Consider the following 27193-nt stretch of genomic DNA (forward strand, 5'->3'; position numbering starts at 1 on the left):
AGCGTGGCGAGGGCGGACCGTGTGACGTTGAGCCGAGGCTCTGGCTGTTTATTGTTCCTTCCTGAGCACCGATACAGAAAAAAAAAAAACAGGCTAACAAGCTATCAGCCTCTCTTTTCTCACGGCTCTCGCTCGGTTTCACGAAGGTGTAACGGTTCAGACAACTGACTGCCACAACCAGGGGCAATGGCGTATGCGTATCTCTTCAAATACATCATCATCGGGGACACGGGTAAGCTGCAGTTAGCACTCAGTTAGCACCTAGCTACCAGTTAGCGATGTGTTTCCGCAGTGTTGGATAGTCCAATGACGTGGTAAAAGCAGAGACCCAAGGGGTGGGATGACAGCTCTAATTCTCTCTTATTAACATACCAGAACGTATCAGAAACACACTGACAGTGATAGATAAGTAAACACATGCTTTCCCCGTCATCACTGTACCGTTGTGGTTGTTCACGCCGGCAGATGTTTGGCCTTTTGTCCGTTTGCGTCGAGGGTGGGGGTGTTAGCATACCCGCTAACTGCTTAGCTTTTAGTAAATGTTCAGCATCAGCTGTCACGACAGCAAATTGTCATCATATTGCTTCTCAGAACAGACGAGAAAAGAACTGTGGTGTATATTTTTGTTCTATATTCACCACCGGTAACAGTTAAAATTAGCATTAACACATAGGCCTGAAGCTAAAGCCACTGAAATGGCGTATAGACACTTCTAGTTTCTGATCACATTTATGTTCTTGATTTAAGCTTCTCTTTTCTCATTAAGAGATGGTTGTGCTTTGCGAGGCTGTTGAAGTTGTGTTTCATCCTAATTGGTTACCCCGTAATTATGAAGACAATCCTATCATCTGTTTACTAATGGTGGGGGCTGTTGAGTTAGCTGCGCAAGTGCATTTTTAAATGTTGCAGTACCTTAAAGATGAAACGGTGTTGGGAAGCCTGACTGGTCTGATAGCAGCTTCAAAGTGCGATTTACTTTAGACAGCTCAGCATGTACTTTTTCACTGCAGCATCAAATTAAAGTAATAAAATTTAACAACACTGAAATAAGTTATAAACATGTTAAGGGCCCTACTGTAATTTCATCCAGTTAGATGACTGGTGATGGACACCATGTTTACTTGAAGATTATTGCAAAACAGCATCGTGCTGTGCTGGCTCTTGTCATTTCTAGTAATAAATGCTTCAGTGAGTTGTTGCCAAGGTCCCAGCTTGACTATGTGTTTGTCAGACCAAGATATATTTTCGCTGCTGAGTTTTATCTTCAGAAACAGGTTTTCTTTTATGAAAAGAGCAATTTATCGAAATAAAAAAAGCCCCAAATTCTTTTGCTTTCATGTTTCCAGTATTCAGTATACTCTTTTTGACAGCGTTTCTTGAGAGCCAGGTTTACATTTTTAACCAGCTAACAGCCCATTATAGTTTTCTGCGATTGAGAGAGTCAGAACTGTCTAATAATAATAGTTTTATGCCCCACGCATGTGGTGTTTTATTGGTTTTATTAGTAAACACTTATTTAAAAAAATAAACCATATCCCAACACGAAACAATGTTGAATATCTAAATAGGTTACCGTGAGATTCTCACAGTACGATAGCCCTGGTTTAAAAATGTCATGACGTTAACGGATAAAGCTAAAACAAAAATGGATAATATGAGCTGCATGTCAAAGAAAAGAAAAAGAACAAAAAGTATTCTTGCAACAGCTGAAATCATTTAACATTGATTAGTAGAGTTGCAAGTAACACTTTTATTTTAAATTTGGACACATAGACTTCAAAAGTATAGAAAACCACAAAAGGTAAGGCTCTAAACTCTTTGAATGTTAAACTCTTAGAAATCTTGCTCTTTATGGAGTAATACAAATATGACATGCTAATATTATCAGATTAAATAGTTGAAATATCTGCCCTGCTTGTAAATTTGCAAATGACTGTTTAATACATATGCCAGTGGTCAAATGGCTTTGTGTATTCTTAAAAAGTGATCTAATCTCCTAACCTGAATATTTTGATTTCTCTAGAAATATACTCAGCTGTAGCAGTTAGTTTTACATCGTAATATTTATATTTTGCATGATTTTGTCTTGCCATTTTACAAATTAGTTAAGATTCACATCTTAACACTCTCTGTTTTACCCGTCGTCTCCACAGAGATTAGAGGTGTGCGAGTGGGGTGTTTCTGTCTGTGAGCTCTTTTCAGGAGTTGATGGGAAAAAATCACTTTATGTGCTAAATTTAAATTATCACTGAAATACAGAAAGTCACTAAAGTCTCCAGTCACTCCTTCGGCATTTACAGTCTCACCTTAACCGGCCTCACATCAGTGAGGCAGACTGTGTGTCATATGTTGTCCAACAGGATCAGTTAGAAATGCTGACCAAATTGCATCAGTTCACTCATCCAGTTATTTCTGATATGCAGCCGTCGTTAGGAGAACGAGCAAGACTCACTGCCAATCAGTCTTCCTTTTTTTAAAGCACAGGAAGCAACTTCCTCAGACCTTTTCTGAAATGTAAAATCTGTTAATCAGCACTCAGCCAGGAAGGAGCATCATTTTGCCCTGGGTTTGTGGTGCATACAGACATTTAGCAAACTTACTTGTAGCATGGTCAGCTACCATTCTTGTTTGGTAGCTGACATCAAACAAGCTACATGAGGAGATATACCGTTCCTTGTGTATCACACACAAGTTAGGCCTCTATCCAGCGTGGCCGAGAGACTTTGCTCTGTTACATAAGGCAGCGACGAGGACATCCAGAAGTAAATAATTATAGATTGAGCTCTTATAGAGAAAAAACAGGCATTCTGTTCCAAGTGGGATGGCTGTGGGTTTTCAGGCCAGGCTTTCCAGAGATGTTATTGGCATAAAGATCCTTACCTCAGTAACAATTATAGATCCTTCAGTTTCCACATCCTGACTGTCGGGGTCTTTACGCAGCCAAAAATACCCCCCCCCCCCCACCCCCCACCCCAAGAAACAACAACAAATAAATAATAAATGGAAAGTAAAACAGCTTCTTTGGACCAGAATTGGGCAGCAACAGGTGGGGGAGGGATGGTGCTACATTATTCTATGCTGAGAGAACTCGAAATCCCACGCTTTCTCTGGCGTCTGATCACAAGGATTTTTTTATGCATCTCCAACACTTTAATTTCTACCATTGTATGTTTTAAATTTGACTTTACAAAAATTCCCCACCATTCACTCATTAAGTACTTTTGATAATCAGTACGTTCTTACTGTTTTACAGGTTTCCTTCGGATTTATTTCTGGTTATGACCTCCAGATTTTTTACAATGGAAACTCTCCTTGCCATCACCCTAATCTTTGCCTTTCTTCACAGATTCCTCATCAAATTCAATTCGGGACTTTCAATCGTGCCATTTAGAAATGTGTTTGTAAAATTAAGATTACGTTAAACCTCAGTGATTTTGAGCCTAACTATACATGTGGCTAAGATTATTTTTTATAATATAACTCTACTTTCCTAGGTAAGAATGTGCAGAAATACTCATAGCCAATCTTTTGCTGAAACTGTTTTCATAAGAAAATATCAGCTAAACTAAATAATGTATAAACTAAAAGGAGATACATCTAAGCAGGGGAAACATTCCTATGAGACTTCTAATATTGTACAGGACTATTTTTAAGCTCCGTTTAGCAAGATGTCATTTTCCAAAGGGAAGTAGCTCACTTTCAAGAAGTGGAATTTTAAGCGAGTCATCCCTGTGGTTCACAGCTGTCATGTGATTTGACTTGCACTGCGGACTCTAATGCGCCAGCCTGTAAATCAGGAGGAATTTAGAATAATTTAATCTGAGAATACGACAGTTGAGAATAAATCCCTCGTTAAAAACTAGAATCAGACCTCGGAAATCTCCCGAGTTGTTTTGTTTTAAGAAAAGATTTGGTGTTTCAAAGGTGTTAAAGGGCGTCTTTGGTTCATGCTCAAACGTGAGGACGGGTTATATGGACTGACACCATGCTGGACTCCTCAGCAGGGATTGGGATGCAGTCTGCTGACCTTGCTAAGCTTCAGGTTACTTAGCAGAGCAGCAGCAGCGGCGCATAGGTCGGCTGAAAACTGACACATCCAGCCAAATGCATCCACTTTTGATGCACCTTTTCCTTTAATAGGAAACCAAAGTTTGTTGTTTTTATCTGTCAAGCTGTGGGGCCTCATCAAATATGGTGTGTTCTGTAAATGGGACCAAATTAATTTAAAATTCCTCCTGTTGTTGTCGTTGTTGTCAGACTGCAGCTCAGTTAGTTTATCTGAAATACGCCCAAATAATACTCCTATTAATCACCGGCTTCTTTCATTTTCTTTTGTGTATGACATCAGTCAGCCACTGCTGTACTTTGTGTTTAATACTAATTAGCCTTCTAACATTCATATTGGATGGCACTGAAATGTTACACCTGCTGGATATAAGCATTTTATTTCAACTGAAAACTCTAGTGTCTGCAGTGTAACTTCTTCTAAATGGGGCATCTTTTATTTAAGTTATAAATGTATCATCATAAACGTCTCAGTTTGTGAATACCCACAAACAAAGCACTTGTGTCTAAATTTTACTCTATGCATTTGGACAGCTTGTAAGGATATTGATCATAAAGAACTAGTTGCTATGACTACAGTTACAGTTCGTTTCAGAAACTGGAAAATCATATTAGTGGTGTCCCTGAGTGAAGAATGAATTTGTGCTTTACTTCACTTTGCCACATACATGCTATGTGATATTTTATCATAGGTTGATGGAAACTCTTAAGTCCAGATTCTCTTCAGGATCTTTTTCACTACTCCAGTTCCAGCGCTTAACTACTGCTAAGCTTTACTAAGCACCAGCTTTTTGTGTTTCCACTGCCCAAACTTTGGTCTACGCACTAAAAAAACCCCAGTCTTATCCCACCACCAGTTTGCTCCTAGACCAGAGGAAATAACCTGTTCTCTTCAGGAGCTGGGGGCGGGCTCTTGGGAAGAGCAGCCAATCAAAACAGTGTGAACTCCATGTTGAAAACTCCTTAGATTAGTTTTGCTTTTGATCAGCCCCACTTGAAAAAGGAAAAAATCAGATCAGATGTCAGTTCTTCTACAATAATGAAATACTGGATTAGCATCAGAAAATAACAGGCTCATTTTCAAAATTACCCGCTTGCAGCAGATTATTTCCTCATGAAGAGTTATTTCAAACTCAGTCCTTTCTATTGATCTTTTATTTATCCTTAGATTTGAACAAATCTTGCTTTTGAAGTTGTTTAGCTACGATTTCCCAGCTGTTTTGGTGGACTAACTTGCTTTAACACACAAAGTGTTCTCCTGACATTTTGTGGATATGTTCCCTGAAAACCACAAGAACATTCTGGCAGTTTAAAAAAAATCTTTGCCTACCATGATACCAGGCCATGTCTTGTCGTTCTTATTGGGTGTGTTAAACAAATCCTCCCTCGCCTGCTCCTGACATACCTCCTACAGGTCCAGTTGTAATAGTACTTATTTCAAGCTAAAACCTCCTTCAGAAGACTACAGTAAAGAACCAGCATATAATTTCCAAAGTGCTCCCTCCTGTTTGTCTGTATTTTCTCAGATTTTTCTTGTTTGTGTGGGTACAGTTAAAAGTATCTTCACGGTAAGCTGTGATGAGGTGTCATTACCACAGCTTGGTACCGGATGAAAGTGCTTTTATAGCAACATTACCTAGTTCCCCACTAATTGCTACTATGATTGTGACCACTTTCACCATTGTAGCCTGACAGGCTTCGATTGCAGGCTGCTGTAGACAGTTTGCCCTTACTTTCTGTAGCCCAGGCATCAAAGTTATTGCTGCCTGGCCAGAAAGGGAAAGTTGAATGACGCTGGGATAATTTTATAAGCATTGTGGATGGTGGCAACATGGTAAGACGTTGCACAATTTAGAATAAAGTTCTCTGTTGCCATAATTCTAGCATTACTAGAAGAGCATGCAAATAGCCACAGACCTCCCGTATAAGTGTGATAGAGCTGATGATGGTATGATTATTATACTTTTACCAAAGCCTCCTCATTTAGATCCTTCTGTCTGTTATCGTTGTCATCACCCTGTCCCTGCCTAGCAACGCCACTGCCTGGCAGCGTCGATCCTTGGAAACCACAGAGGAGGTGCATCATGTTGCTTTGTCACCTTCTTGTGTGTCTCTCTTTTTCAATCTCATTAGCACTTCATCCACACCTTTTTTGGTGTCTTTTCACTTTGGCACTTTTTAATTTAGATAATGCTTGTTTTCTAGAAGAGCTGTGTAGTATTTTGAATTGTAGCAGTGAACCCAAAATGAGTGCATGCGATATAGCATTCATAAAGCCTTTCTCAGATGCTGATATTTTGAATATCAGGAGTTGTGTATTAAATCTCTGTATGCTAATAGTATAATTGCACAGTTGAATTGACTTTATTATTCTTTTGAGCCCATCCATGAATCATAGTGTCTAAGATTTATATACCTTGGGAAAAGTGGTGGAAAAATGGTGATGCAACTAGTGAGAAAAGTGAGAACAAAAGTGGGTCAGTTCAGTTCAGTACACTGAAGTCCACTTTCTGAACTTGAATTTGGTTCACTCTCAAATTTCTCATTATCTGTTTTACCTTTTTTTCCTTCTCCTCCTCATTTTTGTCCTTCCACTTAATTTTCTATTATTTAAATGCTAGGCTACACCACTCTGAACAGCCCACCTGTTCATCAATCAGTTTATTGTCTTACCTGCGAGGGGTGTCAGCATTGATACTGTGTAAACTTGATGTTTTATGAATGGGTATATAGGCCAAAACATAACAATTTTTTATTAAAACTTGGGTTGAAAATGTGAAATAAATAAACTTTTAAACTTACACACAGCATATCAGCTATCAAGATATTGTGTGTATGGAAATGTCTTAAGAGTAACTACTTTTTAGTTGTTTGGGATGTTGTATAAGAAAAAAATACTGTCTTCTGTGAAAGCGACTGACCAGGATCAGAATGTGTTCAAAGGCCTTAGTTTGCAACTTCTGTTTAACATCTGTAACGCTGTAGTTTACCATATTGAATAAATGACCTGACATGGGCATTTATTGATAGTTTTTTTACTCTGTCTTTCAAGTATTTAAGCAACATTCGGAGCTGAAATCATGAGTAGCAGTGTTAATCACTGCAGATTGATTAGTGCCTTTTCAACCAGGGGAAAAACAGTGGTATCACATGTAGGATGTAACCAGCTGACCACTCAACTTACAAACAGTTAACAGTAGCAGGGAGCTGCATAACCTCCCTGCTGAGTTCATCTGAACTTTGTTCTCATGTTAAATATGCATGGATTTTATTTGTAAGCCTATATTTAAGTCACCCACAAACACTGATGTGCTCAGTCTTGTTGAAATGCTTTCTTCTCATGTACATCTTTCCCCTTTTTTCTCTTGGTAGGTGTGGGAAAGTCATGTCTATTACTACAGTTCACAGACAAGCGGTTTCAGCCGGTTCACGACCTCACCATTGGTAAGAAAAGACATGAGTATATCCATTTAAGTGTTGTGATGAAATATTAAACACTAATTAAACACTAATTACACACACAAACTCAGGCACTTTGCCAGAAATAACATTTTGTACTACACTAAAAAAAAATTATTATTTATCCTTCACACTGTAAAACTTACAAATACTTTTTAAAATTTAATATTTACATTTAAAATTCTAACATCCCAAAAATAATTTTGAATATTAAATTTAAAACTCAAACAACTTATTTGATTTGTACCTGTGTTATTAAGCAAATAGTCTTTAGAGAATTCCCTACTTTGAAAACATCTGTATGCATATCTGTTTGAGAAATTGTTGATGAAACCTATTTCTTGTCAACTCATTGCTGATCTCAGTTGCATCTGCATTAAAAAGCATGCTTCAGTGCTTCACATTGTGCGTCTCAGAAGCACCACACCTTTGACACGTAAGCCCGGGAACCACGGCTCATTTTTCATAAAGAGTCTGCCCCTCCAATGCAAATAGATTTTCGTATGATCATCCAGAGCTGGGTCGGTCCCAGTATTTATTTATTTAGCATGAATTGGGCGTGGCATTAAAAGGACAACGTTTGAATGAAAGCCGATCAAACCATTCTGAATAAAGAGGCTTTACTTTGTCTGGCATCTGAAGAAAAGTATTTAGATGTCAGATATATGTGCTTGAAGAGTTCTGCTTCACTACATGCAGAAAAAAAATTTTTTTAGAGTTCTTTGTGTCAGAATTTGTTTTTTTCTGTCTTCTCCGTTTGTTCCATATGATAACTCTCTTTTTAGTCTTTCTGTGTTGATCATGTATAAACCTTTTAAATAATTTATAAATGCATGCAGTTGATTAATTAATCAGAAGGTTTTAAACAAGTCTTTATCAAAGCGTGCTCAGTTCTTATTCCTCTGTGTTTTTATCCGTTTAGGTGTGGAGTTCGGCGCAAGGATGATCACTATAGATGGCAAACAGATCAAATTGCAAATCTGGGATACGGTAAATAATCTATTGACTGCGGTTCCATTTCCTCTTACTGTTGCTTCACATAAAGGCTGCTTTAAAGCCTTTATTTAGATATAATAATATGCTTCAAGGCTGCTTTAAAAATCTCTTAAATTAGGTGTTAAATATGACAGTAACGTCTTCCTTCAGGCTTCTATTTATAGATAAATATATATTTTATAACTTTTGAATAGTAAGGAATTGTATGTAGTATAGTTACGTCTAGCTGACATTGTCTGGCTCTGAAGCTATGAGTTTCTTTGTAAATTGTTTTTTGTATCTTCCTCCATTATCGTAAATAGCAGTTAGCATAGCTAGCATTATGAAAAACTCCATAGTAATGTGTATTTCTATAAAATTTAGATTCACAGTTTAATTCTGCAATTTCCAGCAGACTGTCAACATTTCCACCTTCAGCATATCTGTTTATAGAAAGAGACTGAGCGAAACAAAGGGCCAGATGGAGAAGCTTTGCTAAACTCCATTAAAATGTTTATAATCTACTGAAGGTTTAGCTCTACCTTGAAGTCCGAATCAACTGCAGACATACTATAGCAAATACAATTTTAAATGGCTTCTTACATCTCTGGGCTTCATCTGACTTCAGTTTAAACACCTCACTGCTTTTGAAACTGTTTAGCTTTGGGCCCTCTTTCCACACATGTTGCAGTGACCTGTTTGGAATTTAGTAGATTCAAGTCACCAGCTGACCTCAGAAAAGTTTGCTTTAATATTTTTGGTTGGATATATAACGTATAATGCTGGTGGTTTTCGCTTTCTGTTTTGCTGTTGGTCCTGAATCCAGTTTAAAGCCACATAACTTTTGTTGGCAACTTTCAAAGATGACAAAGTCCTGCCATTTACTGTGTTTGTTACTGTGCCCTGCTAGCTAAAACCTCCAGAAAGCTCATGTGTCCAGTGGTCACACATGCTGCGGTCATTCTGAACCTTTTTTTACAGTTTATACATTTTTTTTTTATTTTCTCTTGACAAGTATTGGACTCAAACTGCTTTACCTGAGATTTACAAGATAGAAGAGAAATAAGATTCAGAATATGGTGTTAAGCCATAACATGCTAACACATTGTACGAGTTAAGGCTTTTAGCTACAAAATGCTCTTTAATTTGATGTTTTTACATAAGAGGAAGAAGGGTTGGATAGTTCTGATTTAAAACACCATTCTGAATATTAATATTACTCTTTAGGATAACGGTGTGTGCTAAGGGCTGTTGTGATTTTCCTCTTTAGGATAACGGTGTGTGCTAAGGGCTGTTGTGATTTTCCTCTTTAGGATAACGGTGTGTACTAAGGGCTGCTGTGATTTTCCCTTTTAGTTGTCACCCCCTCACCCATTCATGGGAAAAATGTTAACTGTGAAGGAACTAAGGGGTTAATGTCTTCCTGACTGCTGTAAGCACCTCTTTAAAGCTTCCTGAGTTGTTCTGAACCAAGCCATGTAGGGGCAGTGTATCATAAAAAATACAAAGAAAAGTGTCGTAAAAAGAAAGTGCTTTTTTACATGCAGTAAAACAGTCGACCAGCAGGTGGAGTTAGAACTCCATTTTTTAAAAAAATCAACAGTGACGGGACCAGAGCAAAAAGGCCTGCAATGTATCTGTCCCAGCTCCTCTGGTGTCTCAGTCCTGCATGTTTGGTTCTCGCTAGACAACGACTACTGTTCACCTGGCCGTCCAGGTACGGAGCAGTGAAAGCCGAACTGAAACCTGGCCAGGCTCGCCTTCTGCAATCATGCACCGTCACCAGAATGCGAACACAGAAGCCATTTGGATCATTGTGTGGGCTGCACTTGCCATATGAATAAGTGTGTGTGTTTCTGCACAAAGGCCTGTTGGCCAGATGGCAGACACACACAGTGTTCCCTCTCTTACACTCTTATTTATCATTTATTCACTAATGGCATCACAGGCTGGTCGACTGCCCTCTGATTAACTTATCGACTCCTCATCAACCAACTAGTTTGACGTTTTGTTCGAAAGCCGAGTATTTTCATTGCTTTCTTGCTAGCTGGTTAGGTGACCGACTCTAAATCCCTCCCCCCCTCCACCTCCCTCTGTTTCTGGGAGACAAAACTAGCTGCCTGGTGCTCTGACTTGCTGAATGATTCATTGACTTGGTGTTGCTGCCTGTGTGTCTGTCTGGCTTTTCAGATGAGGTCAGAGCAGAGCAGGACTCGCAGCTGCTGGGATAGAGTGCTGTTTTGTTTTCCTCCGTGGCCCGGACGAACACAGACAACATTGTTAATGTACAACTGAACGGAGCCAAAGAATGAATAGACTTTGGAATGGGGGGGTGGGTGGATAGCTAGTAAGAATGCTGGATAATGACAAGAGGGATGGAAAGAGGGAAGATTCATAGAAGAGATGAGGGACTGGAGGAAGACAAAGGAAAGGTGAAACAATGAGAGGGGAATAATGGAAGAGGAAGTGAAAGTACAAGGTGACTCTGAGCAGGATGGGCTGTCAAGAATGACATGATGGCTACACGTCTGATCCGAAACTCTTCAGCGCTGCAGCCTATGCTATGTGACCTCCTTTGTTTAGCATAAATTGAGAAACTGGAAGGTCCTACATGCTCGCAGAGAGAAAGTAGTGACTCTGTGACGGGTGTGTGGAGAGTGAAAGACAGATCTCCATTGTATCCAGTTACAGGCTCCGCTCTGTCTTCCTCAGTGCCTGAAAACCTGGAGCTGGACTTTACGCAGGGAGTTCCAAATGAATTTCGCTATTAAGTTAAATGTGATTAATCAGACGCGTTTTCAGCCCAGACAACAAAGCAAGAGCATAAGCAGATGTGGATATTTTCAGCGTTTCATGTTTTATTTTCTATCTGTTTAGCTAACATGTTCGTATGTGTGTGCAGGCCGGTCAGGAGTCGTTCCGGTCCATCACCAGGTCTTACTACAGAGGAGCAGCCGGAGCACTGCTAGTCTATGACATCACAAGGTAACCCAGCCAATCATGCACAATTAGGATGCATTCAGGAACACTGAAAAGGCTTGTTCTTCTATCTCTCTGCACAAGACCTATATACTGAAAGTCAGCTTTAAATAATAGCCTTTTCTGTGATACATGAAAAAGGAATGATATGCATGTTCAGATAAGCTTACACTAGTCTGCATCTCAGTAGTAAAAGAAAAAAAACTTGACTGCAAGCGTGGCAACACAGACACCTTTCTTCCTTCCTGAAATCTCTTTTTTTTTCTTTTTTTTTTTTCTCGTACAACCTTCTACTTGTACTCAATTTGTTATACCATCGAGTTCTCTCCACCCTGCTGCTATTGCAAACATGTCTGAACTGGCTGCTACTGCTCAACTTTATGTTTAGTGAACATCTACAGCACCTTATCTAAATGCATGAAATGAGTCATACGACTTTCTGTTGAGCAATGTTATGATCCTAGCCTCTTGTTTTTGCTGCCACTTTATCCTGTCGGCAACGTGGGCTTTTGCCATTAGTTTGAGATAAACCCGTTTTGGATTTGAAGTGAAAAACATGATTAAAGCTGGATAAAAATTGTGCCTTTTTTAATAATGGAGGACATAAATTTGATGGCCTGTTGTTCATTTGTTGTTCAAATGTATTGAAAAAACATTTCATTTGCATTTAGAGTTTCAAATAAAACTTTATTTGAAACTGATGATGGAAATGTTTTTGTCAATATAAATAAACAGAATTTTACTCCTTTTTCTGCCTTTCCTTAGAAAGGGAAAAGGAAATTAATATTCCTTTGGAATATTAATGGTTCATTTAAGAGTCAATCTGGACTTTATTTCTTGGATATAATCTTTATTTAGTTTAATTAAACATTTATTTTTTTTATGTTTACCCTATTCCTGACAAATGCCATCTTAAGCCATTTCACAAGGCATACGGGTCTAGTTCGGGTCAGTCTAAATTTAATCCAGATCAATCCAAAACATATAATCAGTTTTTTTTATAGATTCATGTAGCTAAATATCATATGCAAAGTAAAAGGAGGAAATAACATAATTTCACTCGTTAAAACTGTGCCCCCTGGACATCCTATTTATGAAAAGGACAAGGTAAAGAATGCAGCCCTGAGGAACATTACGTGACAATCTGCAGTTCAGTCTAACGCCACCAGAACAGGTTGGTTCTCTGAATCCGCTGGTAAATCCACATTCTTAGGAATTTTTCAAAGAACGTTTAATGTTCAAGTGATGCTTGAATAATCTTCACTACACATCAAGCTCTTGTCTTTAATTTCCTGTTTTTTGTTTGCACCGTGCAGAACATGTAAAAGCCTTCAAATAGGAAGGAACAACTGCTGATGCATGTTCTGGTGCAATGCAATAATGGTCTAATGCAATAAACTTCCTGCATAACTGTTTGCATATGCCTGCTATCAAAAACACCAAAGCAGTAGTTTCTCAGGGGAACCCGATCTCAAATTAGACAGAAGACAGTTTAAATGTTTCTATTGAAACCATCAGAAGACGACAAGCTGAGCCTTTTCTTTCTCTTAAATGTTTCAAGCAATAAAAGAGGAAGTGATACATCACCTAACAGTTTTCAAGAGAAAGTGATATCTGTCACTTCTTAAATTGGGGTCTGTGTGAATGTGTGTGTGTGTGCATATATATATATATATAACAGCAAATTATCGGTATGTTACATTTCCAGTTTCACAGTGCAGTCAGAGAAAAATTAAAAATCTGTGCTTGCTCAACAGAAGGGACACCTTCAACCACTTGACGACCTGGTTAGAGGACGCCCGCCAACATTCCAACTCCAATATGGTCATCATGCTCATTGGCAACAAAAGGTAGAGTTATTCCTTTCTTCCACAGTGAAGGGTACATACTGGCCTACTTAAAGCTGGACCATCAGCAATGTGTGGCAGCAATCACCAATGTTTGAAAATATTCTATTGTGAAAAGGAATGCCTTCATATTCTTTTGGTGCTCTCCTCTTACAGGTGTGTCTAGACTAAAATGTGCACAGTAAGAACGTTTGGCATTCAATTGTATTTTTTCTATACGTTTTTCTCTCTGTACGCAAGTATTTGTAATTTAACACCATGTGAGGTAAAGTTAAAATCAAGCGAGCTGCCAGGCAAATTTGAATGTGCAATTTCACTTTTGCTCTAGACATAAGCTGGTAATAATGGCAGTTGCTGACTTTTCTGGAGGTTTCATGACGCTCTAAGTGGAAAATATAGATTATTTTCATCATTAAACTTACATAGCAATATCAGTCAGCTAAAAACAAAGCACACAACTGTAAGAAAGTTGTTTTAAATCAAAAGTCTGGGAGCACTTTATCAGCACCACTTTATTGTAAAGAAATGTCCAGATTTTTCTTAGAGCAGATAAATACAAATGCGCACCACACCTTTAAGATTTTTATTCATAAAACAAAAAAAAAATCTCATTTGCCATCCACTTCACAATATGCACTGCTTTGTAAGTAAAATTCGCTCCTTGTGGTTGCAGCGTGACAAAATTTTGAGAACTTCTAGGCGATTGAGTAATTTGTTCATTGTAGAAATTTTAGAGGTAAATACAGCTAAAAGATGTTTTTGATATTTTAGGATGATTTTACCTGAAATCGTTGTTTGTTTTTTCAGCGATCTTGAGTCGAGGAGAGAGGTGAAAAAAGAGGAAGGTGAAGCTTTCGCCAGAGAACACGGCCTCATATTTATGGAGACCTCAGCCAAGACTGCCTCTAATGTAGAGGAGGTAATTACACACGCTCACTAGCAATTGATGATGGCCGCTGTAATGACTGGATTAAGGTTACCAGCTTACCTGAACCTGAGTTCGGAACGGCTTTAAACACCACCTGTCATCGTGAAATATACGCCGCTCCATACAGGTCAACGCTAATGCCAAACAGCCCTTTTCCCTGCAGACAAATAAATCTCAGGCCACACCACAATTTCACAGCCATTATCTGTTCTTTCACAGTTGTTGGTGCTGCCTGTTGACATCTGTAGCTGGAATTAGAGCTCTGTTTGTCTGCAGCAGAGAGCACTTATTGAAGGACTTCTCTGAAGACTTGGAGTAAATCTGTAAAAATGGCTCAGATTTTTAAAAATATTTTAGATCAGGCAGTCATCAAACCCTCTTGTGGTTCTTTTGGTTGGGGATGGAAAATTGTTGGCGAGACATTAACTACTGGGTATTGGCACATTAAAGGCTATGTTTTCTGAGACATCTAATCGAATCAAATTACCCATTGTTTTAGTTTTGGCATATATTCTCATTTTAAGATGCTTAACAGGACGTTTGAGACCATATTTGAAAAAAGTAGCATGGTCCCGGACGTAGGCTGTTTTGACTGTGCCCTGTGGTTGTGCTTCTCATACGTAAATATACTACCAGGTCACAGAAACAAGACAAATCTGAAATCCCTAAATGCTCCTTTAACCAACTGGATGAAAACATCTTCTCTCCACTGAACTATAAAAACAATTTGGAGCAAATAATAACTCGTCAAAATCATTTTAATATACAGGGTTTGATTATGGACTCAGATACTTTATTTTCAGATTCCAATTTGGATTTTGATGATCATTTATCCCTATTTATGCATTAAAGCATGCCACATCTCCATCTCCAATTTGTACTATACTGTAAAGTGTACCAAAGTACAGTATTTTTGACTGAATTATAGACAAAAATAGAAGTCGCTATTAGTTTTCCTGTGTTTAATAAACAGGGGGGAAAAAGATTTTGATCTCCCAACCACTGATCAAGGTGAAATTGGCAGATCATATCTCTGGCTGATTGATTGGTGCATTGCTACCTCAAATAAGTGTGATTAAAAATAAGTTTTAGATGCGATTGCATTTAATGTTCTGTCCTTTTTAGGGTGAACCTGTCATTTGATCGTTGCACTTTTAGTCGAAGTCCATGATTTAGAGCTGCAGCAGGGTGGGTGACAGAGATGGAGCCTAACCCTGCATGGATCACGTTAACGTTTTGAACTGCAGTTAGCACGCTGAATGCATGGCTCCGCCCTGCATACAGACACACCCCTAGTGTTGTTGCAGTGAATGCGAGGCCTGCTCCTCTGGGACCCCCTTCTCACTTATCCAGTCACATAACTAATCCCATCCTACACAGCACAGCATGCCACCCAGAGGCACATCACACACACACCCGCACACACACACACTCTTTCTCTGTGTTTTTAGATTTTTTTAACCTCGTCCCTCTCCAACCTTCTCTTGACCAGTCTATATCATACAAACGCTCACACCCACAACGCTGTTGAGCTGCGCTCTTCTGGGGTTAAGATTTGGGGGGAGGGGTATAAGTGTGTGTGTGTGTGTGGTATGATTAATTTGTCTCATTAGTGTCCTCTGAATCCTCCTGATGCCTCTCCTCTCCTCCCTTCCCTTCATCTCTCCTCGCTCCATCCCTTCTCATCCCTCGACGTCCATCATTTGCTCTTTACCTCTCATACTTCACCTCCCCCTTCCCACTCGTCATCGCTTTTTTTTTTTTTTTTGCCATCCCCCTCTCCCGTCTCCACCCCTCCTCCGGCGCGGCTTCCGTCCTTTCCTCATTTATGCCTTCCTGCCCTCTTCCATTCATTTCTTTCTTCTTCCTTCCTTCCCCCATCATCTCTCCTCCTATTTTCCAGCAGTATATCAACCAGTTAAAGTTCATACATATTCATAACTTCCACCCCACCTTTCCTCAGCGACATCCAGCAGCCAATCAGTGTGCAGAGTTTGTCGTCAGGGTCTGTGGGTGGACACTGGGGTTGATGGGATGGTCTTTAGAGACAGACAGAGAGATCCTGCTAGCATGCTTTCATCGTCTCATCTCTCTGCCCTCTCCTAAATCCTTCATAAAGATCCTCTCACCAATCACTGCTCACTTCCCCTCTTGCTCTTCATTTCTCTCTTCTCCTGTGCTTTCCCGTTATTTCTTCTGTAGAGTATTTTCTTATTAGTTCTTAGTTTAACCCTCGTCATCATTCCCCAATAGAGAGATATGAAGGAACAAGAGGTGTAGTGATGTGAGGAGGGAAGGAAGGAGTGCAGGAGGGAGCAGGACATCATAGAGTATAGAGAGCACCCTTGGGCTCAGTCTATTTTTGACAGGTGCCAGAGAGGAGTTCAGAACACATTTTTCGTTTCTCAGCACAGTTTTTTTTTTTTTGCGTATTACATATGTGCTGAGTGAAACAGTCTGCAAGCCTCATAGTGTGGAATAGCAGCTGAAGTCGCTCAGATAGTTTATCCCAGTTATTGCTCTCCAGTTGAAATCCTCCAATCGTAACTCATAAGATACTTCCCCTGGAGACAGAAGCATCGATACCTGTAGTCATAGGGCAGTCGCTCTGGGATCTTTAATTCCACTTTATTGAATCAACTTTGATCCTCTGAGTTGTTTGTAACGGCGTGTGTGGGTGTGTGTGTGGAGAAGAAAGATGGATTCTGTGCTAATCCATGCTTGAATTTTACTCCTGATCTACACAAACGTCCGACTGTATTCTCTAACAAGATCCTCCTTCATAATACCTAAACTTCTAAGAACGTTGGAGGCGCTTGAATAGCATCCGTTAAGAAATGCTATACTTTAAAACTGAATTGATGTCTTGTGCTGGTAAAATCTGAACAAACATCCTTTATAAGCAGAAGACAAAACAGACAAGTGTTTAAAAAGTCCCCGTCTTCTGATTAGCTGTATTCTGTCTCCTGTGAGAACACATTTTACACAACATAACTGTTTATTCTTGGCAGAAGTCCAGCTAGATTTGACATATGAAAGATTTGTATCTTTTAATAAATATCTCCAAAGCTAATCTGTTCACTGCTACATATTTGTGGGACATATACAATTATTCCTTGACAGCTCAGCATGTAAACCGCACACATCTACCACTGCTATGAAATTGCCTCAACTGGTAATTATTATTAATACTAGCATTATGTAATCTCCTGCCATACTATTTATATTTTCTGTCTACACTCATGATTTACTCACCTCTGCATGCTGTGTGCTTGAAGTGGCTATCGCTGACAGCAGTCCAACCTGCGTTTTGAATAATCCAGCTAATCATTTGACCACATGGAGGCACAGCCTTCCTCCTCAGGTTGTCATGGTTAAGTATGGAAAGTAAAAACATAGGAGGAGACACTGATGCCTTAGGAAAAAGTACCATTATCCTTCCAGGCGCAGTAAAAGACGATAAAACCTTTCGTCCCAATACACCCACACTATGCAAAATGGTGACACATATAAAGCTACAGACATACTTTATAGACATGACAGCATGTGTCTTCATGCTCAGAGCCACCAAAAGACTTTCAAAGATGGGGAAGTAAAATAATTCCTTGATGATCTGCTTGGTTTTGCTGACTTTAGAGTTTGTTTGTTTTTGTTTTTAATGTAGTGTACTTGCTCAACAAGATTCTTTTCTAGCATGTCTTGTAAAAGACTTGCATCCACATTAAGGACAAATTAGCCTATTTCAATAATGGGGACTAATTGGAGTCTATTAAACCAACTAGATGTAATTGCAGTAGTTGTTGGTGTTTTATGACTCCAGATTAATTTGCCTCCTTTGCTAATTCTTCTGTTTCCATGTATTTAAACCTTTACAGATGTTTTTTTTATTATTTATTTTCTAGGTTTGTGATTCTAAATAGTAATTTTTTTACTCTATTTGTGATTATGACACACGATAGATTATGACCCCTGTTCAAACCAAAAACCTCAGAGTGACACCCCACTTGTAGATGACACTTATCGGATTCGTAAAACTAAATTTTCTTTTTTACGGCAGGCTATCAACCAATTAAAGGTTAGTTTAACATTTTAATTGTATAACGGGGTGCAGCACATCTCCAAGGGGAACACAGATTGAGGCAGGATCAGTAGAAAATGTCCGGTGACTGGGGCTGTTTACCTGGAATTGACCAGAGCTAGAAGGCTACAAAACAGCGGAAGTGGGAAATGACCAGCATCTGTTTCTACTTACCTTCGGTCTTCTTACAAAGCTAGCAGAACCATTTGTTGTTTCACTGCACACTCAGCATGATTGTTTTATCTCTTTTTTGAATAGGTGCTAGAAAAGTTGTGAATCTGTCCTTTATTAAAATCACATTTTTCCCATTTGAGTTTCTTAAGACTACATTTTACTGGATTTTAGAAGGCTGCAGGATTTCAGTTGTTTTTGTTGTAGTTGTTTTATCCAAAAGGTTTTCCCACTCTTCTCGTTTTTGAAGTTATTATCTGGGGAAAACAATGCCAGTCATTTTGTGGCCTTACAAAAAGTTTTCTGTAATCTGATGAGTGCAAATGAAAAGGCTCAGAGCACACACACATACACGCACGCACATGCACAAACATCAACAACACATGCATGTGCTCTCACAACACCGGTTGGGGTTTATTATTGTCTGCAGGGTGTGTTTTTCCACATGCAGAGCTCTTGAATGTTCCGCAGCTAACCAGGAAGTCTGCATTACTTTACGGACAGTTGCCACACCCGGATGAAATGTTCAGCAAAGCAGTTTACACATTCCATTGTAAAAGGGTGGTTTTACTGTAAAAAAAACAAACAGTTTTGGGAGTCAATAAGGAGATTTCTAACAAGGCAATTGGAAGCCTGGTAGAAATCAGAAGTCAAGAGTGGTGAAATTAACACCCTTGCTAGCTACTGAAACGCCAACCAAATAATTTTGTAAGGCAACCATGTTTAAAAAGAAAATTCCCAAAGAGCTGTGCGGGCTTATTTCTGCGCGCAAATATGAATCAAATCTCTCCGCTTCATCTGTCTCGCTTCCTGTCTCCGTCTCAGGCTTTCATCAACACAGCCAAGGAGATCTATGAGAAGATCCAGGAGGGCGTGTTTGATATCAACAACGAGGTAAAGCACACTAAAACCCCTCTGTTTTTCTTTCTTTTTTTTAAGCTTCTGGGTTCTTGTCCTCTTTTTTTCAGGGCCTTTCTTCCTCTCTTTTCCAGTCTTTGTTCTGTTCCCTTTTTCGCTTGAGCATGGATTTCCAGCTGTGTGTGTGGTTTGCCACGCTCCCTCTAGCCTCAAAAAAAAAAAAAGAGGTGGAAAGGGGGGGAAGAAAACCCTCTCCTTCCTTTGACTCCAGCCAAGCAAAACTCCCTGTGTTCCTCCTTTCCTCTGCTCTATTTTCCACTTCCACTCTTCACTCCTTAGTCTCTCCCTCTCTCTTCCTTTTTCTCTCTCTTTTTCGCTCTCTTGGCATATTGCCAGCTCATAAATTCCTCACGTCCCACAAGGTCTCGGTCATTCAGCAAGAAAACAAACACTCACTCAGCCAGTCAGCCTGTAAGCTGCCTGTCAGCCCAGTCACTGTCAGCCAAATTTCTATCTATGGAACAGCAAAGGAAGCAGAAAAGTTTAGTTGTGCAGCCAGTCATTGAGCTGAAATGTTAATCCGATTACTTCCACATGAAGATGGTCGGACCAAGAGCAAACTGCAAGTTGGACAAATTAAGGGTGTGCAATATATGTCCGACTTGCGTCTGCTTACATCCAATAATTAATGCCCCACTATGGAACAAAAGTGCTGACGATAGCAGGACCCCTTGATCAGAAAGGAGGTCATATAGACAACCCACTCTCACCTCAACTGAGAGCGCAGTTAATTTTTTTTAATTCGTCTTTTGACTGTGAGAAAGCAGTTGTTCAGGAACACACACACATATATATACATATATATATGTGCTTTGCTGCTAAGCCTAATCTCCCCACTTCCTCATTCTTTCCATTCTTTCAGCCGTGGCCTGTTATCGTTATGTTGTTTTCAGTTTTCAGGCATTAAAGATGTCTGCTTACTGCCTTTTGTAGACGTCGCCGTTAAAAGCAGAACATCTGCGGTTGTTTCTAAAACAGAACTTCCTAAAAGCGCTAATGTATAGACCCGGCCTTTTCCCCTTATGTTACATCACTGTAAAGCATTGTTGCATGCTACCCGTACTGTCTCTGCTTTTGCACACCCCTTTCAGCAAAGAGTGGACGACTGACTCACGTCGCGCCACTTCTTTCATCGCCGTTGCCTTAAATCTTTTCTGGTTGTTGTCAGGTATTTATAAAGAAGGAAAGAATTCACCGCCATACTCCCTTCAGTCCTTTTTGAATCACTGCATGATTTATTAAAATGTTCACATAAGTGGTTACACTCTCGGTTTGATAATTAGTCATCAAGATGGCAATCTCTGCAACCTGTTAAGTACACAGTATAGTTTCTGTCCCTATGTTATCTGGTTACATAAGTCATGATGGCGCTCCTGCACATATGGACCCAGAATGTAAATACAGACTTTACTTGATTGTAGAGAGAGAACTTAAAACCCGGTTCCTATGTCTAAAACATGAAGGAATCATTTTCCATGTCTGCATAATTTTGTGTAAAAAAAAATATGAGTCATAAATACTCATTTAAAAATAGAGAGAAGGCCCCTTTCACTACTCTTTTGATTTCTGGTCGACTTTATATCTGAGTTTAGACTTTACCTTGGCTTCTTATAGTGAGGATGATTAAGGGCCGGTCAAATGCCAAACAATGCTCTGAAAGAGCCTTTTTTTCACTAAAGGAATTGCCACAATAGAGATTTAGCTGCTGAAAATTGTCTGTAATCTTAATTTTTTTCACTACTGGTGCTGAATTAATCTAAATCTATTATCTCTTTCTAAATGCAAAAAGTTAAATAACAGATATTTTTGCATTACAATCTCCATTGTTATGGCCACTGGTCGGTTTCAAAATAATTTTCCAACTACTTCTGGAATTTATTGTAGAAATCAAACAACAAACCTCAAAATGTCATACCTTTTTCTTTTTCTCGATTTCACAATGTTTCCATTGGCTGCCTCTCCAAAACCTCTAGAGCTTTTCGTAGTTTATGGTTTTTCTTAATGTTTACGTTGGGAATCTCAAACAGCAACCAAAAGTTTGAAGTCATGTACTTTTTTATTTACTCTGATCAATAACTGTAGTACAAACACTGACTACATGTTTGATTGTGAGACACTTTGTGGTAGCCCTGGATCGTAATCCTTAAACTTCAACAACTCCACAGCATCAGGCTAGAAAAAAAACAAAATATAAAATTGCTAAAATTGTATTGAATATTCAGATTATAATATTGATTGCCACCCCTAAGCTTAAGCTTTAGCATCCAAGCCTCTCTTTTTTTTTTTACCAGAGGTGAGCTTTAGACTATAAAAATCTTATAAACACTCCCATCTTTGACCTGTTCTAGAGCTCCACTACCTGCTGTCATGCTGAGTCTTTACAATCACATGATTTATGTTACGACAGCATCATCTGCATAGATTTGACACTGAACGTCTGTACAGCTTTTAGGCAGATCGTTGATATACCAATGCAACATCAGTGGCCCCAAATTGGAACCTTGTGGTACACCCATTTTACAGCTTTGAAAACTACTGTCTTTAGGCCTTCCAGTCTGCAACAGCCAACACATGCTAGCTATCGTTGGTAATAAATAGACCCGTGTGAATGTATTGACTGCTTCCACATGTGTCTCGGACTGTATTCGGCCCCTCAGCCAGCGAATGCAGGTGTTGGGCAGAGAGTGCTGGGGTGAGCCACTCGGTGTTTTCGTTATTAGTAACAGTCAGACGGAGGCCGGCCGGCCAAACCACATCAGCTGACTGAGCTCCGAGAGAGAGAAAGGGAAGCCCCACCAGAAATGTTGGCAGCCGCTACGAGAAAACACACACATGGCCTTAGCTCAATAAATGTGATTTAAAGGCATACAGTGTTTCCCAGAGGCTCCACTGCTACCGAGTGTAGGAGGAGAGTTGCACTGGGAGGGAGAGATAAATATATACAGACGGAGAGAGCAAGCGAGGCTACAGCCACACGGGGGGAGAGAGAGAAAGGAAGAGAGAGAGAGAGAGCTGATGAAACGCAGAGGGAAAGTGAGCACTACAGCTCAGAGAGATGAAAGTGTCTCCCTACCACCCACCTGCCTGCCTCCTTCTCAGTTACTCCTCTTTTATTTGTGCTGTTCTTTTTTATCCTGTTGTCCTTGAGTGCTGCTGCTGGTGTTTCCTCTGCCTTTGTGCAGCGCAGCAGCACCTGTTGCTCCCTCTATGATGTGATCTAATAGAAAGCCCCGCAGGCCCTGTGTGCCGTTAATCTCACCTTGAAAGCCATATCAAGCGGTTATTCAAACGTCTTTCGATTTTAGTTGGTGAATGTGATTGCACGTTTATGTCTGTGCTTTCAATTAGCATATTCCCTCGTCATGGTTAACGCATTGTGAGATTGCTTCTTTTTTCTTTCTTTTTTTTTTCTAAGTTGCCAGTGAAGTTATGAAATGGTAGAGAGTAAATGCAATGGGAGCTCTTATATAAGCTCAGCTTCTGCCCAAATAAGACTAAACTTTATTTGAAATCTAGTGTTTCTGGAACTATTTAACTTAACTCTGTGTGCCTCGTAAGACTTACAATTATTTTAGTAATTTATTAATCGGATTTTTTTTAAAAATGGCACTTTCTAAAAAATGTTCAATTAACAGCTTGAGCCTTTTTTATGCAATATTAGAAATACATTAAAAGATGCAAATAAACAATTCAATTCCTTTTCTAATTAAAAAAATTTACGTTTTATTGCTTAAACTGCTATTCAATGTCATTCCTTTACTACTGAGCTAAATCTACACCACTTCAGGAGTTTTCTAAAACATTTAGACAAAAGTGCAAAATGTATATTTTTATATGTAAATATTTTCTACAGTTTTGTCTTGATTACTGGTTTCTTTTTTCCACCAAATGAGCTTTTTCATGTATATCTTCCAGTTAATGATGAGTCGATTCCTAAATTAGTTGACTATTATTTCAATAATTGATTAATCACAATTAATACTATTAATTGTTTGAGCCTTAATGTGCTGTATGGGTGTGTTTTTTGAATAAATAAATGTGGGTGACTGAATCTGATTCTGCACCATTTTCAAGACGCTCGAATCCCATCGACCATAGATTAACACACATCGTTGAATAAGTGAGAAAAGGTTGAATTTGATGCGTGCTTGACCTAAAGTTGCCAATCTTCCTTTTCACCCAAGTTTAAGATAACCTGCAGCTAATTTAAACTTGTCCAGATTATTTGACACTCAGATGAGTAGAACAAGATCCATCTGGATTTCTATTTAGAGCCAGTCCATTCGTATTAAACCGCTACATTTTTAGTTATTGGTTTCACATCCTGTATTGTTTTAAAAAATACCTGTACTGTTTTATTATTGAACCACTACTTGTGTTTTTTTTTTACTTTCGAGATTTGACAGAAAGTAATTTGCATAAAAGAAAGGTAATACAGCAGTCATTGTGAAATGTTATGTAGGGATCCTTTCCTTCAGCTGGGAAAGGGAATCTGGTCAAAGTTAATGGGAACATGAATGGAGCTGAATACAGAACAGCGCTCAAAGAAAACTTGTTAGAGGCTGCAGAAGACTTGAGCTCTGGTGGGAGGTTCAACCTTCAGTGGGAAACGGCTTAATAAGCTTACATGAAAGTTTTAAAGCATATTTATTTCTTCAAATTACTTTTTTTTTTTTTCCATCAAAGTTCCACCTCAAATCAGATTGAGAAAATGTCTTCTACGTCACAAATATTCCTCACTTCCTTATTTTATCAAGGAACTGTTTATACAAGTTTTAATTTAAATTTTTTATTTTCCCCCTATGTTTTTCTCTCCACACAGGCTAATGGTATTAAGATCGGACCCCAGCATCCCACCACCAACTCCCCACTGTCCACTAGCCAGGGAGGCCAACATGCCGGAGGCGGCTGCTGCTGAAGTCCCACAACACACCGCCTCCTCCAGCCCTAGCCCTTCTTCCTCCTCCTCCTCCTCGCCCTCTCCAACCCTCCGTCGCGTTTCTACAGAACTGTCCAGGCCCACTAACAGTTTAACTTCTCTCTCTCTACCGCTTCATCCATCCATGTGTGCATCCTGAGTGTCTTAAGCATCCTTGTATGAAGACAGAGTCGGCTTCACCTGCAGATTTACACATTTATTTCAGACGTTTTCTACTTTATTTTGGATGGATACAAACGATTTTAAGCATTCGAGTAAAAACACAAACCTAAGGCAGCCATTTAATTCATACATTTCCTCTCGATTCACGTGGATGTTGGTATATTGAAACTGAAACTGACGAAGAGCTGCCATTGGCTGCGGTGAGCTGACCTTGTTAGTACTGAGCAGTCAGGAAAAAGAAAAGCAAAAAAAAAAACCAGGCACCATGTTGTGTCTATATAGACAACCTTACGCATTTTTAAAGGCAAGACATGATGGCAGGACATGTTTCTGCATGCTGAGTCAGATTTCATGCTGTGCCTGTGAGTGTAGGGACAGCACAAATATTCCAGGATGTTAGTTTGTGATGTGTGGGAGGCGTTCAAGTCGCTCTGTATTATTTGTATAAAAAAAAGAGAAAAAGAAAGATGCAAATCATGTCATTTTTGTCCATGCTTTCCCCTCATTATCTTTGTCATGTTACTTTGTAGTCCTGCAGTCTTTGTGTCCTCTTTGTCAGCTCATACATGGTTTTTCTCTTTTTTTTGTATTTCATAAACACTAAAAAAAAAAAAAACTTGTTGAAAAGTGTTTTAAAACGCCTGGGTAGAGAATAATAGACCAAACTGTTGAGTGCGAACATCGATCCTTTTGGAACAGCAGAAGAGTCGAGCGGGAAAGTTTAAAAGAGAAAACAAACGTTAAGGGTAGTCGAGTGATGGATGTCATTATGAAGTCGAGACAAAAAAGAAAAACGAATGGAAAAATAAATAGACTTTTTTTTTTTTTTATATGTATTTATCGGGCGCATTTCTGTGTATATATGGCTCTTTAGGTTTCTGTAGCTGAGTTGGCTGTTGCAGATGAAGCGTGGCATGTTGTGGTCTAGTTAAAAGTCTTAGCCAGGATCGTGGAAAGACGCTTCTCAGGGCCTTCAAAACAGCTTTTTACCATTTCAAACTATTCTCATTTAAACCCAAAGGAGCTCAGCCGCCCTGGTGCATTAGGGTTGGAAGTGCCCTTTCTTTTTAAATGACAAGTATGAATGATAACAGGCTGTTAACAGGACCAAGCAAAGGTATTCTGAGTCCCTCGTGGGGGGACTTTGACTCGGTCTGAAAATGTCAAGAGCATCTCCCTTATAAGTGAGCTAAGATTTCCACCCTGAATTAGCTGCCAGATGTGTAACGTGTGCTGCTTAGAGCTTGATCGATGACTGCTGCAGTGTTTGTTTTTTTTTTCTTTTCATGCTTCAAAATCGAAAATGTAATCAGCCCCGTTTTCTGCTTCTACGGCCACGCGTTGTTGCTCCATTCCCCCCTTTTTACTTTCTTGCACTTTTTTCTTTCACAGACTGTGCAGTACCTACTTTTAATGCCAAAATATTGTGTTTACCTGTGTTTTATCAATATTAAAGTGGGCTGGTGCAAGACATCTCCTCTGCCCCTCCGTAGTCTGACCTGAAATCAGCTGTCTGCCTTAACGTCGACACTCCCTCCTCCTTCCCTCCCCCCCGAGAGACCTGGACAGCTGCGAAAATGAGCGACCCTTTATCTGCAGTAAGGCATTTCACCACTAACGAGTTAGCTGGCGCTGCGTATAGACGCACACGTTGGGAGATTGATCTAGAAAGAGGCCTGGTTTTTAAATTTTTTTGTGTGTGTGTATGAATTGGGGCATTTGAAACAAATCTTTCCTTTCTTATCCCCTCCAAGCGCGCACACATGTACACAGGCTGCATACAGTATATGTATGCATGCGTAGATGAAGTATACATATTTTCCTGTCTATCTAACCGAGCTGCGTAGTTTTTTTGTTTTGTTTTGTTTTTTTGTCTTCTCTCTCCAAGCTAACCGTGTAACGTTTCGGTTTGACATCAGTGCGAGTGAGTCCGTTTTCCTTGGCAGTGTGCTCCTCTCTAATATTAGTTTATTTTTGAAATTCTTTGGTATATTCAAATGGTTATTAATCTTATTCTGATGCTGATTATCCTTTGTAAACCGACATGTAGTGTGCGCGCGTGAGTGTACGTGTGAACCCACCGTGGTTACAGGAGGAGGATCAAGCCAAACCTGATGTATCTATCTACCCACCTACTTATCTATCTATGGATTGATCTATCTTATGTATGTGGTCCTCCTTTCTCTCTCTCTCTCTCTCTCTCTCTCTCTCTCTCTCTCTCTCTCTCTCTCTCTCGGTCTTACCTCTTCTTCCTCCTTCCCCTCAAAGTTATTTGCTGTGTTTGTTCTTTGGAAAAAATAAAACCTAAAAAAAAGAAAAAATGAAAATGCTATCACAATAAACTATAATAAAACATTCTAAACTCTAAACATGTCATTTTGATGGTTTTGTGAATTTTTTTTTTTTTAAATAAAAGCCTGTAGTTGTGCTTTCTGAATCCCCCTCCCCTCTGTCCATTAAGCTGCAAGCTTTCCACATGGTTTCTGGCTGATTTAGTCATTAAAATGTGGAGGAAATGACTTGTGCACTCTCGGAAATGTGCTGTTTGACCTTCAGCCGTCATGGAGGATGTATTCCCCGATGAGGGTCGGTCAGAGTGAGAGACTGCTTAATGAATGAAACATTTTCAGACATGTATGTTGCCCGGAAATGCTTCCTCGATCTGTGAGAAT

At 39.4% G+C, this 27193-nt stretch overlaps 1 protein-coding gene across 1 annotated transcript; it reads left to right on the plus strand.

Annotated features, from left to right (window-relative positions):
* Positions 1–26890, plus strand: rab2a (RAB2A, member RAS oncogene family). The gene is made up of 8 exons (XM_005797060.2): positions 1–232; positions 7438–7509; positions 8447–8514; positions 11402–11484; positions 13236–13328; positions 14133–14244; positions 19328–19396; positions 24243–26890. The coding sequence occupies exons 1-8, from the start codon at positions 187–189 to the stop codon at positions 24336–24338; spliced, it is 639 nt and encodes a 212-aa protein (XP_005797117.1). The 5' UTR covers positions 1–186; the 3' UTR covers positions 24339–26890.
* The last annotated feature ends 303 nt before the right edge of the window (positions 26891–27193 follow it).

The sequence above is a fragment of the Xiphophorus maculatus genome, chromosome 6 (genome assembly GCF_002775205.1).
Source record: "Xiphophorus maculatus strain JP 163 A chromosome 6, X_maculatus-5.0-male, whole genome shotgun sequence".
In the NCBI taxonomy this organism is placed as follows: Eukaryota; Metazoa; Chordata; class Actinopteri; order Cyprinodontiformes; family Poeciliidae; genus Xiphophorus; species Xiphophorus maculatus.

Excerpts from the sequence above, each read along its gene's own strand:
- rab2a (XM_005797060.2), top strand. The coding sequence starts at position 187 with ATGGCGTATGCGTATCTCTTCAAATACATCATCATCGGGGACACGG. Across the intron at positions 7,510-8,446 it reads GGTTCACGACCTCACCATTG|GTGTGGAGTTCGGCGCAAGG; the intron begins GTAAGAAAAGAC and ends TTATCCGTTTAG. Across the intron at positions 8,515-11,401 it reads AATTGCAAATCTGGGATACG|GCCGGTCAGGAGTCGTTCCG; the intron begins GTAAATAATCTA and ends ATGTGTGTGCAG.